We start from the raw sequence: 14,349 nt of genomic DNA on the forward strand, positions 1-14,349 counted from the left end.
TGATTAAGTGCCTTACTCAAGGGCACAAACACTGTGCCACAGCTGAGGCTTGAACTAGTGACCTTCAGATCACTAGACGAACGCCTTAACCACATGCCCACTGTGCATACACAGTAAATTCAAGAAACGCAATAGATTTAGTGAAGGACTGCACCTAACGGAACAAACAACCTATGTGCAAAAGACAAACTGTGCAAATACAAAAGAAATAGTAATAATAATAAGCAATAAATATCGAGAACACGGGACGAAGAGTCTTTGAAAGTGAGTCCATAGTTAGTGAGAACAGCTTAGTGTTTGGTCAAGTGAAGTTAATCCACTCTGGTTCAAGAGCCTGATGGTTGAAGGGTAATAAGTATTCCTGAACCTGGGGATGTGGGTCCTGAGGCTCCTGTCCCTTCCTGATGGCAACAGCAAAAATTAAGCATGACTTGGGCTGTGGGGTCCTTGATGATGGATGCTGCTTTCCTGTGACGGCACTCCTTGTAGATGTGTTCGATTGTAGGGAGAGCTTTACCCGTGACGGACTGGCCTGTATCCACTACTTTGTTTAGGATCTTCCATTCCGGGGCATTGGTGTTTCCATAGCAGTGCGAGGCAGCTAGTGTTCACCACACATCTATGGAAGTTTAACATCGAACATGAGCTGAATGGTTCACTATTCCTGGAAAGGCCAAGGCATATTGTTTGGGACAGCAACTGTGCAGTTGCTGTCTACATTTTACCAGTGCTAACAATAAACCCAGGATGCTGATGAGACAGCAGCCCTTAAGTTACTTGTTTTCACACATTGAAGGTGGAAGCATTGCATACCTGTTGGTTGAACACAACAGCCTTTTCTCTAAATTCTCCTTCAGTCGCTAACACTGTAAAAGAGACCCGATTAGGGTTTACCAAGTGGCTAAACTCAGCAAGGCATTGGACAAAGTCCTGCATGGGAGGCTGGTCAAGAAAATTGGGTCGCTTGGCAAGATGAGGTAGTAAATTGGATTAGACTTTGGCTTTGTGGGAGATTTTATTTGTTACTATTGTCACGGCCATACATACCCAAGGTGTAAGTGCCATGAAAATTAGCTTTTTGCAGCAACAGCAAGTATATTACAAACATGACAGACAAATTACTTAAACTTGTACATTAGAGTTAGAAACATAAAAGTTTGTTGTGTAACATGGTTGAATTTAATGAACACCCACCACATTCATGTGTTTATCCAGGTTTGATTTACAGCCTGAAACTATTTACCATAAAGTCTTGGGTGCACCTTGCGCACTGCATTTAAATGATTGCTTCTGAGCCTGAAGATTGAAGGTGGAAGCATTGCATTCCTGTTGATTGGACACAACAGCCTTTCCCAGAGGCTTTTTCCCAGGGTTGAAATAGCTAGCACGAGAGGACATAGTTTTAAGGTGCTTGGAAGTAGATACACAGGAGATGTCAGGGGTAAGTTGTTTTACACAGAGAGTGGTGAGTGCGTGGAATAGGCTGCCAGTGGAAGTGGTGGAGGTGGAAATGATAGGGTCTTTTAAGTGGCTCCTGGATAGGTACATGGAGCTTAGAAAAATAGAGAGTTATGGGTAAGCCTAGGTAGTTCTAAGGTAAGGGCATGTTCGGCACAGTTTTGTGGGCCGAAGGGCCCGTATTGTGCTGTAAGTTTTCTATATTCAATGAATATAGACCAAACTTGAGAACCAAGTGCAGGCAGCAGTATTGAAGGAGTGCTGTACTCTCAGAGGTGCCATCTTTCAAGTAGAGCATTGTTACCCTCCTCATTTGTAAATAAAAGGTATGAGCGCTATCTGAGAAAGAGAACCACAGAGTTGTGCAGCACAGGAATGGAACCTTTGGCCCACCTTGACTGTGCCTATCATTTTTCCCATCTATGGCAATCTCCTTACTTGCATTGGAACCATTCCCTATTGAAGTATGTGCCCAAATGCCTCTTAATCAGTGATTGTATCTGATTCTACCACCTCGTCTGGCAGTGCATTCAAGATTTAAAAGAAACTTGCCCCTCAAATTCCCTTAAAAAACTCCCATCCTTCTGTCTAAACCTCTGCCCTCTTTTGGTGGAGCAAATGGATTCTTCCTGAATGTTTGACCAGTGAATCCTTCAGACAGCATCATCATAATGCTTATTTGATCATTATCCCATTGCTGTACTTGGGAATGGTTGCCACACTTGCTAAAGTAGTTAAAAGCATCCATCAGAAATTGTGACTGTATTTTGCAAGCTGCAGGTTTTTGTATTTCTGGGAGAGTTGCACCTCTCTTGATTTTTCCCCCCTAATCTTGCTCTTTCCTCTTCTCTCGAAGCAGGCCCAGAATGTTCACTTGCGGAAGAATCACAACCCCACCTACCGTTGCAACTACAGACAGCGCCAACCTGCAGCTGCTCCCCGTGCTTCGTCCAGGAATGAGCGTGTGCAGTTGGGTGACTCAACCAAGCCTGGAAAGCAGACTCAAGAAAATGTCTTCCCTTGCAAAAAATGTGGGAAGTAAGTGGGCTTCTAGCTGAGGCATTCATGCCCCATCAGCTGAGTGGGAGAGGTTGTGTTTTGAATTCATTCTCCTAAGTGGTGGTAGTTGATGCCTGAGTATGGCAATGGAGTGTTCATTTTTAATAATTCTGTAATTTTGTTTAAAATGCCCCTCCCAATTTAATGTAAAAGCTTCTGGTTTAAAAACTTCCTTCTCAAAAAGTTACCAGTGTGACAAGGAAATCGAGCTGAGCCTCTCCCTCACAGCTTAAGTGACCCAGGTTCAATTCTGACTTCTGGTCCTTGTTTAAGTGGAGTTTGCATGTTCTCCCTATAATCGCATGGGTTTCCTCCCTGTTGCTTCTTCCTCGCACGTCCCAGAGATCAGGATCACTACGTTAACTGTAAATTGTCCCTCGTATAGGTGGTGGATTGAAAGGAATAGGATTGGAGTAGTCGGGACCTGAGCATTCACCCTGATTGGATGTTGTCTTATGAAGTATTTAGCTACCTACAGTGTCTATAAATGTTCAGATTGAAGAAGCAAGACTGCAATAACAAATCGGCACTCTTTGCAGGGTAGAACTGCTCTTATTGAGCTTCTGATATCTAGGGAAGCCTTTTCCAATATTGTTTTCTACAACATTGGACTCATCCATTTGATTTTCCTTCATTCCTCCCCAGCCACATCACACTGTCTACTCCTGGCACCAGATGGTGTCTCAGTGTGGTTGTGGAGATACTTTTGTACCAGTTGTTGAATCAGTAAATCCTTTCAATTCTACAGTTTTCCCCAAGACTTCTTGTTCTGCAATCCGGTTGTCTCCTCTCTCCATTCAGACAAGTTTCTTTTATTTAATACTTTTACAGGGTTGGCATTTTTCACCTATACCTATTTGCTCTTGTGTTATGCAGCTTGCTGGGCCACTGCAGAGGATATTCAAAGGTTCTCCATACCAGTGGACCTGGAGTTATTCAGAGACCAGATTGAGTAAGGACAGCAGCTTTATTCCCCTGAAGGGTAATAGTGAACCACATTGCAGTTGTTGGAAGGACCAGTGTCTGCAGGAACTCTTTAGTCTCCCCTAGGACATTGACTATTTTTGGAATGTGATCGTGCAAGATGAAATTATCCATGGCCCCTGCTTGAATGTTGCTATCCGTCAATCTCAGCCCAGCACAGACGTACCCTGCACCCGTAGGAATCTGGAACTGATTTACTGACCATATAGCAGAGTTCTGCTGTTTCCTTTTTTCTTACTTATTTAGTGTTGTTCTAACTGTGCACAGTCTGAGCTGACGCCTGACACAATCTTTCTGTTTAAGGGTGTTCTACAAAGTAAAGAGTCGGAGTGCACACATGAAGAGTCACAGTGTCCAGGAGAAGAAACAGAGGGAGGTGGAATTAAAACGACAAGCCCCAGCAGCGGACAAGCAGCCAAAGGACGACGAGGAGTGCGATGATTATTCCCTTTATTGCCAGGATGGATAGTTATGCAATGATGATGAAGTAAACTGGCTCTCTCCGACTTACGAGCAGCTGTGGAACTTGAGACGTGACCTGTAGTTTCATCTGGATGTCGGAACTGGATACAACTCTGGGTAGTTCCAGCTCTGTTTGTTTATTCTTGCCCTGGGCCCAACCTCATGTATAGTCGAGTGTGGAGGCCGAAGGCCAATTGCTCAGGTGTTTAACTGAAGCCACGATGACCGAGAGGCCTTTTTGTTGCACATTGTAAAATGTCACACAATTCTTGTTCTGCCTGACTGACAGAACAACACCTCACCTTTATTTTGCAGTCACACAAATTTCTTGCAAAGATTCAAAGTTGCGTGGATGCTGTGAAAGTGTTACACATCAGTTAAGGCTGGATTGCTAAATCTTACTTATCTCAAAGAATGGGTTTTAAAATGTTCAGTAGAAAAGAATTTCAATAGTCTGGGTTTACATTACACCAAACAGATGCAGTTGCATGTTTGCACTGCATGTTAAAATTACAGCACAAACTTTGGGCTCATTTATAATGGTTCATTTCTGCAGCTAGACTAACTAGGATTGAGCTTTCATTTAAATTACATTTTGAATCCTAGATCTAAGTTGTGAAAATTGACTTGTAACCCTGTGAAATAATAATCAATTTCACTCTTACATGATGCACATTGGGACTGTCCTTTACTGTTATTATACTTTGTCTCCAACACTTGAATCATTTAGCTTCCATTATACCTGGACACAGCACAAATCAGTACTGTCCCCTACATTAGGATTACTGGTGTACCAGGTGCGAGACGCACCTTGTACTGTCCCCTACATTAAGATTACTGGTGCACCGGGGGTGAGAGAGACACATTGCACATTAACAAATGCTTGCTAACTTAGGAAGTTGTAATATTGTCTATTTCCTTGCCTCCTCGCTGAAACACTCATGTCACTATTTTCCCTACCGTAACACGTCTTATAGTTGGCAAAGCAAATATTGTAGATTTAGTTTCCCCTTCTAAACTTTCCAGTCCAGTTTTTCCTCATCATACTTGTTCTGCAACCCTTCCTCTAATATTATTAAATTGAGTCAGTGCAGTGGTTTACAGCATAGAGAGAAGCTACGTGCCCGTCATACCTGTGCTTGTTGCAATTGAGACAAGAAGAATACTTTCAGATTACCCATTCCTGGCACAGTCCTTTTCAAAAGAAAAAAAAAATGCTTGGTATATTGCCTGCCTCACTAAATCTGTAGCTGCAGATCTGTACTTGGACTTGGCTTCATGTTCTGTGAAATCAGTACTTGTTTTAAAATCAGCTCAAGTGATATTTATTTGAAGAGGCAGAAAAAAAATCAGGTTATTAACAGAGTGAAACAAATCACCATCATTAATACTCTGTTGCATTTTCCTTCCACAGCGCAATGAATGGGGTAAGCTTGTGGGCCCTAAATATGGTCCGGTCAGAACCTGGCCAGTCTTTGCAGCACTTTACTGTGGCAGAATTGCCATCTCCAGTTGAGTATATTTGTTCTTAGAGGGATCATCATAGTATATTTTCACTTTTTTGGGAAAGGCTAACTACACCTACGTCCAAAAAAGAATATGTAACATTTCAGAAGCCTTGTGATTTTTCTCCGAAGTTGCTTTATGAAGAGGCAAGAGCAAAGTGATTTCAGTTGCTTGCCAATTGTGTCACTTTGTTAATTTAACCCACTTGTACCTATTGTGTCAACTGCGTCACTGGTACAATGTACAGTCCATGTGTGTACCAGCTTTCTCTTTGCATCTGTACCGAGATCAAAATGCAATTTTTGAAGTCTTCGGGGCAGTCAGAGAGTTGGGAAGTTATGTTTTATTCACTGTCGCAATGACGCAAAAGCATCTAAAACGAAAATATAATGCTGGAAGTATTCAGCAGGTCATGCAGTATCTCTGAGGAGAGAAACAGTTACCTTTTAAAATAGATATTTTTTTAAAAGAACAGAAACATTAACTCTGCTTCTCTTTTCACAAATGCTGCCTAACCTGCTGAGGAAAAACATATTTAATGTATGGGGGAAATAATTTGAATAGGATTATTTTTTTAGATTCTGGGGTATTAAACTAGGCAACCCTGAACTTTTTAATATATATCTTAAATGTGATATTGCAGCTTTTTGCTCGTTATGCCATTGTATATACAGCACAAGAGTAATTATATAAACCAGCTTAAGCTATGCTGTCAAAACTGAATTCAGCAGCCTATTTTAACATGAGCCTTGTAAATACATTAAAAATAAGTATTATTTATTCTTACTCAGCTATTTGGTTTCTGTATAAAAACTTTATAAGATTTGTAAAGTCATTGATTTTAGCAAGGCTGGCCTGAACATTATATTCTGTGAATGGGTTTGTAAATATTTTTACTTTTCAGCAACCTTTTTTTGCTCCTTCCCCTTTTTAAACTTAAGCCAAGAACTAGTGTGTTAAGTTCTTTTATTACCTGCTTAAAAGCATCAGGCCCTTGAAATGCATCTTTTTGTATCTATGGCAATGTTATGTTTTACAAACAAAATGTAAACACACCATTATTAAATGTCCTGAAGAAGGATCTTGGCCCGAAATGTCGACTGTTTATTCATTTCCATAGATGTTGCCTGACTTGCTGAGCTCCTCCAGCATTTTGTATGTGTTGCTGTGGATTTCCAGTATCTGCAAAATTTCTCATTTATTATTAACTGTTGCTGCCTCAACTGGATTTAGTATTCAAAAAGGTTAGTGATTCAGTCCACTGTGAAAAGTAGATAGATAATAACTAGATTATTTGTAATAGGGTGTGATGTTAAGGAAAGGAAACTTGATGGCTCTGGCAAACAGCACTGGGATGATGAAGATTAGATCTCTTTTAGAACTAGTCACATTTATTCTGGGATAATTATGGATCAGGTCATTCTATGCTTTACCTGAGGGGGTATTTTGCTATTTTGTACAAAATATAGCATCTCTGCTAGTGGAGTGTTGGTAAGTTTCTTCATGTGTTAAATTTCTAGAATGATTATTGAAACCATGTGCTTGCTGAGTGCCACCAGATTGATTCAAGATAGAAGTGGTAATTTGTTCTTGATAACTTGGAAAAGAAAAGGTTGCGCTGATAAATTTTGTAAATTTATGAAACGGTTTAATGTAGATGCAGTGAGATATTGTCAGAATTGGAATTGGAGATCAGAATTAATAACCTTTTAAACCCATTAAAGAAAAACATTGTTTTTTTACACACAAGAAACTTGCTATCACATGGAGTCGAGATAAATAGCTGGTATATTTAAATAGCTAAGGGCTGTGGGAGAGAAGGACTTAAGCAAAATATGCTCACAATGATCAATAATAAATGTAAATGGAAGAGGGCATTCAACTCCCAACATCAAGGAGAACTGCCTTGATTAAGGTTTCTAGTCTGCAAGTGTTCATTGGATCTGGATCACTGGAATAAACATGAAATGGTGTATGTTTCAGTAGAGGAGCAGTGGACACCTTAATTAGGTTCTGAGCTCTTATAGCAAATAAGGAAGTTCAAACATTAAATATTCAACTGAAATGGAGCTAAATATACGTGTTAAGAGGAAATCTGGCCCAGGACAAATGGAATCAAAGACACTGGTTCAAACAGCAAGTATGCCTGTAAAGAGGAGAAAGTTTGGACACAGCAAACATTTTCCACAAGTTGGAAGAACATTTAATGGTTAAGATCCCTGGATGACCTAAGATAAGTGGATCAAAATTAAACAGAAGCCTACAATAAATTGAGGTTCATAATTCTGTAGAAAACCAAGAGGTGAGCATAGGCAAATTTGGTGTACAATTTACCAAATTCTCAACCTCTGGACTATAATAACACCAGCTATTGTTCAAGGTCCAAAATTCAGGACCTGAGCTGAAGATATGTTTCATCCATTAAATTGTTGTTAGATTAATGTTCCTATGCTATTCGATATTAGCTTAATTACTCATTATTCATTGTTAAAATTACTAAGGCCTAATTTTTCTTTTGCTCCTTGTCTACACTGTTGTAGAAAACTATACTGAACAGGGTTCCATAAATTTGTTTAGTTTTTCATGTGAACATACTTGTTTTTCCCCAATCAATATGAAAGTTAAATTACCGATTAAAATCACTTTTGCTGAATGGTTGTTTAGTTATGGCATTTTGCCAAAGGTCTATAAATAACTCCCATTCTAGTAATCTACTGTATTGTAGAATCATGTGTGCTGTATTTTGTTTCCAGTCAAGACTACCGACGTTCCAGTTTCAGGCTTGTTACCATCACAGCAGCCTTGCTGTACCTTTGTAGTTACTCAGTATAAACCATCACAGCACCGTGGGAAGGTAAAAAAAACTTCGCCACCATTTCTCAAGGGCAATAGCATTGGGCAACAAATGCTGGTCTTGCCAACGATCTCGAAATATAAACATTGAATTGGAGTCTGTAATTCAGCTGAATTTATACATCTGTGTATTTGCTTTCCTGGACCACAAACTCTAACTGTCCTTCTCTCTTTCTACTTGTGCATTTCTTATTCCTCCCTGCATATTTAGATTATGAAGACATGTAGTCCCCTTTTATTGTCATTTAGTAATGCATGTATTAAGAAATGATACATTATTTCCTCTGGTGTGATATCACAAAACACAGGACAAACCAAGACTGAAAAAACTGACAAAACCACATAATTATACATATAGTTATAACAGTGTACAATACCATAACTTGATGAAGAAAGTCCGTGAGCACAGTAAAATTCAAAGTTTCTCAAATGTCCCACATCTCACGCAGTCGAGAGAGGGAAGAAAAACTCTCCCTGCCATGCCAACCACAATCCGACTCTGAGTCATCGGAAAACTTTGAGCTCTGATCAGCTCTCCGACACCGAGTACTGAGCGCCATCTCTGTCCAAGCAATTGGACCTCTTTCTTGGTCGCCAAAAGCAGGCAAGGCCGGGGATTTTGAGGCCTACCCTCCGAAAGATTCCTGACCACACAGTAACAACAGCAGCAAACAGGCGTTTCAGAAATTTCTCCAGATGTTCCTCTGTGATTTCACGTCCATTTTCCATCAAATCAGAATTGTCCACGGCCCCTATTTAACAGATATGATATCATTTTTCATCGGAGAGCTGCGCACGCGCAGCGCACTGCCATCTTCTCCTCCAGCCCCCAGTCTAAGATAGCCTTTCCCTGGGTAAGCTGAAGCACAAACTGCTCTAAAAGGCCATCCCATAGTCATTCAACAAATTCTTTCTCTTGTGATCTGACACCAACATGATTTTCCCAAAACCCTTGCACATTTAAGTCCCGCATTACAATTGTGTCATTACTCTTATTACATGCCTTTTCCAGCTCCCTTTGCAATCTCAACCCCACATCTTGGCTGCTATTTGGAGGCCTATATGATTCCCATAATGGTGCATTTTTTTACCCTTGCTGTTTCTGAACTCCACCCACAAAGATTGAACATTCTCTGACCCTATGTCACCTATTTTTAAAGATGTAATTCTATCTCTTACCACCAGAGCCACACCACCACCTATCCTTTCGATACAAAGTATATACTTTGAGGTTAAGCTCCCTTCTAAAGCCTTATTTCAGCCACAATTCAGTGATGCCCACAACATCCTACTGACCAATCCCTAATTGTGCCACAAGTTCATCCACCTTCTTCCAAAGGCATCCTAGACCCTGGCACCCGGGAGGTAACATTTCATTTGAGTATCTGGGTATCTCATTCTTCTCCACAGAACCTCCTATCTGTTTTCCTATCAAATCCTCTATCACCACAGCTTGCCACTTCTCCCCCTTTTCTTTCTGAGCCACAGGCCTGCCTACCCTTCCCACTTTTATTGATCCCAAGATGGAGCACACTGGTTGAATGTCTTCCTTGCTGTAAAATCCTTTAAAGTCAAGGAAAGAGTTCCTTTGCCCTGGTAACATGCCACAAAGCAACATTTGAGCGATGAATCTGTGGAATGCTCTGCCACAGACAGCACTTGGAGGTCAAGTCTGTAGGTACATTTAAGGCAGAAGTTGACAGTTTCATGTTCAGTCATGGCGAAAGGCAGGTGTATGGAGTTGAGTGGAATCCAGGACCGGCCAGGATGGAATGGTAGAGCAGACTCGATGGACTGAATGGCCGAATTCTCCTCCTATGTGTTAAACAGTAAGGAGAGTGAATATGTAGAGTGGCCACCTACTGAAAGATCCCTATCAGATGGTTCAATTCTGCATGCTCATCAGGACTAGGTGGAGGAAGATCTTATTCACCTCATTGGAGCAAAACATTTGTTGATGCTGGAAATTTAATCCAAAACAGAAAATTTTGGAAGCACTTGTCTAGTTAGGCATCAAGTGTGGGAATTTGACATCTTGTGTCAGGGACCCTTAGAAGAGCAAGAAAACTGTTTAAAATTGCAGAGAGGTGACAGCTTACCTGTAACCCATAGCAAAGTTAAGACCAGAAAATATAAGAGCAGAATTAGGCCATTTGCCCCATTGACTCTGCTTCACCATTTTATCATGGCTGATCTATTTTCCCTCTCAACCCCATTCTCCTGCCTTCTTCTTGTAACCTTTTTCATACTGACCTATCAACCTCTGCTTTAAATACACCCAATGAGCTAGCTTCTACAGCCACCTATGGCAATGAATTCCACAGTTTCACCACCCTCTGGCAAAACAAATTCCTCCTCATCCCTATTCTAAATGGACATCCCTCTATTCTGAAGCTGTGCCCTCTAGCCATCAACTCTCCCCACTATAGGAAACATTCTCTCCACATTCACTATCTCGGCCTTTCCACATTCAATAGGTTTCAATGAGATTACCCCTCATTCTTCTAAATTCCAGCAAGGCCCAGTGCTATCAATCGCTCCTCGTAAGATATTTCATTCCTGAAATTATTCTCATGAATCTCCTCTGAACTCTCTCTAATGTCAGCATATCTTTAAGTAAGGGACCAGAAGAGTCACAATACATCAAGTGAGGCTTCACCAATGCCTTATAAAGCCTCAGCATTACATCCTAGCTTTTATACTCTTATCCTCTTGAAATGAATGCTAACATTGAACTTGTCTTCACTACAGATGCAACATGCAAGTTAACCCTTTGCACCTCGGATTTTTGAATTTTCTGCCCATTTAGAAAATAGTCTATGCTTTTACTCCTTCTACCAAAATGCATAACCATATACTTTCTGACACAGTATACCATCTGCCACTTCTATGCTCATTCTCCTAATCTGTCTTAAATCCATCTGCAGCCTCCCTGCTTCCTCAACACTACCTGCTCCTCCACCTATCTTTGTATCGTCTGCAAACTTGGCCAAAAAGCCATCAATGCCATCTTTGATATACAGCATAAAAACAAGTGGTCCCAACACAGACCTCGTGTGAAACATCACTAATCACCAGCAGACAACCATATTTATCCCCACTCCTTCGCCTCCAAATCAGCCAGTCTCTATCCATGCTAGTATCTTTCCTGTAATACCATGGGCTCATATCTTGTTCAGCAGCCTCATGTGCAGCATCTCATCAAAGGCCATCTGAAAATGCAAGTACACAACATCTACTGATTCTCCTTTGTCTATCTTTGAGGAATGCAGAAGAAACTTACCAGAAATTTACTCACACAATGGCCACTCTGCTTGTCTCTACCTTATTTTTATTTGCCCTTGCTAATGATTTGCGATTTGATTAGGCTGCCAGGAAAAAGCTGAAAGCCTGTGAATTCTCTTTTTTAAATCTCTTGCCCCAACCTGTGATATTAAATGATTAACAATCATTTTATAAGGCAGCTGGCAGTAAACGGAAAGGAGTGGTACAGCCATGTGTGTGGAGAGGAGGGAGGCAGGAGAGGAAGCAGTAAATGCCAATGGGAAGGAAGCACAGGAGCCTTAGTTCCCACAGACCAGGTTTAGGAACAGTTGTTACCCCTCAACCATCAGGCTCCTGAATCAGCGTGGATAACTTCACTCACTTCAATACTGAACTGTTCTATCATCTATGGACTCGCTTTCAAGGACTCTACAGCTCATGTTGTCAATATTAATTAATATTGTAATTGCAGAGTTTGTTTTCTTATGCATATTGGTTGTTTGTTCATCTTCGTATGTAGTTTTTCACTGATTCTATTGTGTTTCTTTGCATCTCCTAAAAATGGCCACAAGAAAATGAATCTCAGTAGTGTATGGTGACATGTACCTACTTTGATAATAAATTTACTTTGAACTTTAAATTCAGGCACCTAAATAAACTACCATCAGTAATAGTTCTCATGAGAAAGGAAGTTAGCATCCTTACCAGTACAAACCCTTATGTGACTCCAGGTTCATGAACGTTATTGACTACTGAGTGGTTTCCAGTTTTGGAAAACACTGGGGATGGACAACAAATTTAAAAACTTGACTGTACATATGCGGATAGGAGACAGATAGAAGATTAGCATAGATGAGGTAACTGGCAGCATCTGAATACAAGCCATACAAATTTCATAGAGGGCCGAAAGTTTCCAAATTAGTGTTGCACTTTGAAAATAATATGCATTCCAACTCCTAGACAGTCAACAAAAGTAGTGAAAAGGCTTTGGGTAAATTGTTGGGGAGGAGGAGTGATTAGGTGCTGGGGGATGGGGGGAATTGGGGCATTGTTGTGGAGGTGAAAAATCATTAGAAAGACATGAGAAAGTTAATCTTCTTTAATAGTTACCAGAATAAATCATTTTCCACAAGATTGTGCATACATGTACATCCTCTTCTGATAAATAATTTTGTATAAAACAGATAAAATCACTTTACAAAAATAAGAATATCACTTATAAAGTATGTCTGTTTGATGGAATAAGCATGGAGAAAAGCTGATGTTTTATTGCATTGTCCAATAAGTAAGGGTAGGGCCTAATCCAATAATATTCATTGACCAGATGCCTAGATCGTAACAATATTCATTTATATTACAATTGTTAAGAGTTTTAAAGAAAGCAATTTCATGTGCTTTACCAAAAATGAGCAATCGTTTACCATGTTGGCAAACAGTTAATGCACCTGCCACATAAAAGGTAGAAATTTTTTTAAAACTGTAATTCAAGCTATTATTTTCCTGTTCGTGGTTGAAGTTTTTCAGTGTTGGCCAGCAGATTTCAGATGATCACATTGTTTCAACAAACACAACAACAAAACAAAAAATCACATAGGCAACATGACAACAACGTGCTAGGAAAGTTCCAAAGACTGCAGGTTGTGATCATCTTCACAATGTTCACTTGCAAGGAAGATACAGAAAGTGCAATAGGAAGGTCTTTCGGTCATCAGCCTCAGTGATGTGAGAGTTAGTCCTCAGCCTCTTCTTCCACCTGTTTAATGACAGGCACCCCTACATTTACAAAAGATTACACAGTTAGAAAATTGTTTGCCATTTGACAACTGACAATTCCTCATTCAAGCTTAAGGATCCACTGATGAACCTGCACATTTCATGACTGAAGAATGCAAGACACAAGTCCCTTTGAAGCATAATGTAGGAAGCATAACTGTGGATTTCTAGGTGATCCCAAATCCTACATTCTTAGACATAAATGACTAAGCAATGAATGGCTTTAATTTCATATTTATGTATTTCATATTTCCTTTTGACATAGGAAGTCATTCAGCCATTGAGTCCAAACAGTCCTATTCCCCTACCTATTTTTCCAGTAACTCATTTTCTGCCACATGTCCACCAACTTCACTAATTCTCTTGCGAACTACCTTCACTTGGGGAAGTGTACCGCAACTGATGACTTACCAATCAGCTTGTCATTGGGATATGGGAGAAAAACACCGTAATAAGCAAATTTCAGGAATAAACATCAACTAACACATCGGGAAGAATTTTGCTCTTCTGAACTGTACCCAACACATTACTCTCTGCAACTTCTGCTATCTCCAAAGGGATCTCTTGCCAAACATATCCTTACAACCCCACCTTGCACCAGCTTTTCGTAGGGATCGCTCCCTCTATGATTCCCTTGTCCATTCGCCCCTCCCCACTAATCTCCCTCCTGGCATTTATCCCTACAAGCAGCCAAAGTGCCACAACCTGCCCATTCACTTCCGTTCAGGGCCCCAAACAGTCCTTTTAAGTGAAGCAACACTTCACCTGTGAATCTGCTGGGATCATCTATTGTGTCTGATGCTCCCAATGTGGCCTCCTCTACATTGGTCAGACCCGTTGCAAATTGGGGGATCACTTCATTCAGCACCTCTGCTCCATCTGCCAAAAGCTGAACTTCTCAATAGCCAAACATTTTAGAACATAGAACAGTACAGCATAGTACAGGCCCTTCGGCCCACAATGTTGTGCCAACCCTCAAACTCTGCCTCC

At 40.5% G+C, this 14,349-nt stretch overlaps 2 protein-coding genes across 5 annotated transcripts in view; one reads left to right on the forward strand and one right to left on the reverse strand.

Annotated features, from left to right (window-relative positions):
* Nucleotides 1–6,557, forward strand: part of mideasb (mitotic deacetylase associated SANT domain protein b) — a 102,422-nt gene extending 95,865 nt beyond the window's left edge. For all 4 annotated transcript variants that reach the window (XM_072264164.1, XM_072264155.1, XM_072264181.1 and 1 more), the window contains exons 12-13: nucleotides 2,318–2,496; nucleotides 3,805–6,557. In XM_072264164.1, coding sequence (XP_072120265.1) covers nucleotides 2,318–2,496; nucleotides 3,805–3,970 — 345 coding nt within the window. In that variant the 3' untranslated portion in view covers nucleotides 3,971–6,557. The remainder of the gene's footprint in view (nucleotides 1–2,317; nucleotides 2,497–3,804) is intronic.
* A 6,143-nt stretch (nucleotides 6,558–12,700) lies between these two features.
* Nucleotides 12,701–14,349, reverse strand: part of dnal1 (dynein, axonemal, light chain 1) — a 101,175-nt gene continuing 99,526 nt past the window's right edge. Inside the window, exon 8 of the mRNA XM_072275234.1 lies at nucleotides 12,701–13,359. Coding sequence (XP_072131335.1) covers nucleotides 13,316–13,359 — 44 coding nt within the window. The 3' untranslated portion in view covers nucleotides 12,701–13,315. The remainder of the gene's footprint in view (nucleotides 13,360–14,349) is intronic.

This window comes from Mobula birostris, chromosome 1 (genome assembly GCF_030028105.1).
Source record: "Mobula birostris isolate sMobBir1 chromosome 1, sMobBir1.hap1, whole genome shotgun sequence".
NCBI lineage: Eukaryota > Metazoa > Chordata > Chondrichthyes > Myliobatiformes > Myliobatidae > Mobula > Mobula birostris.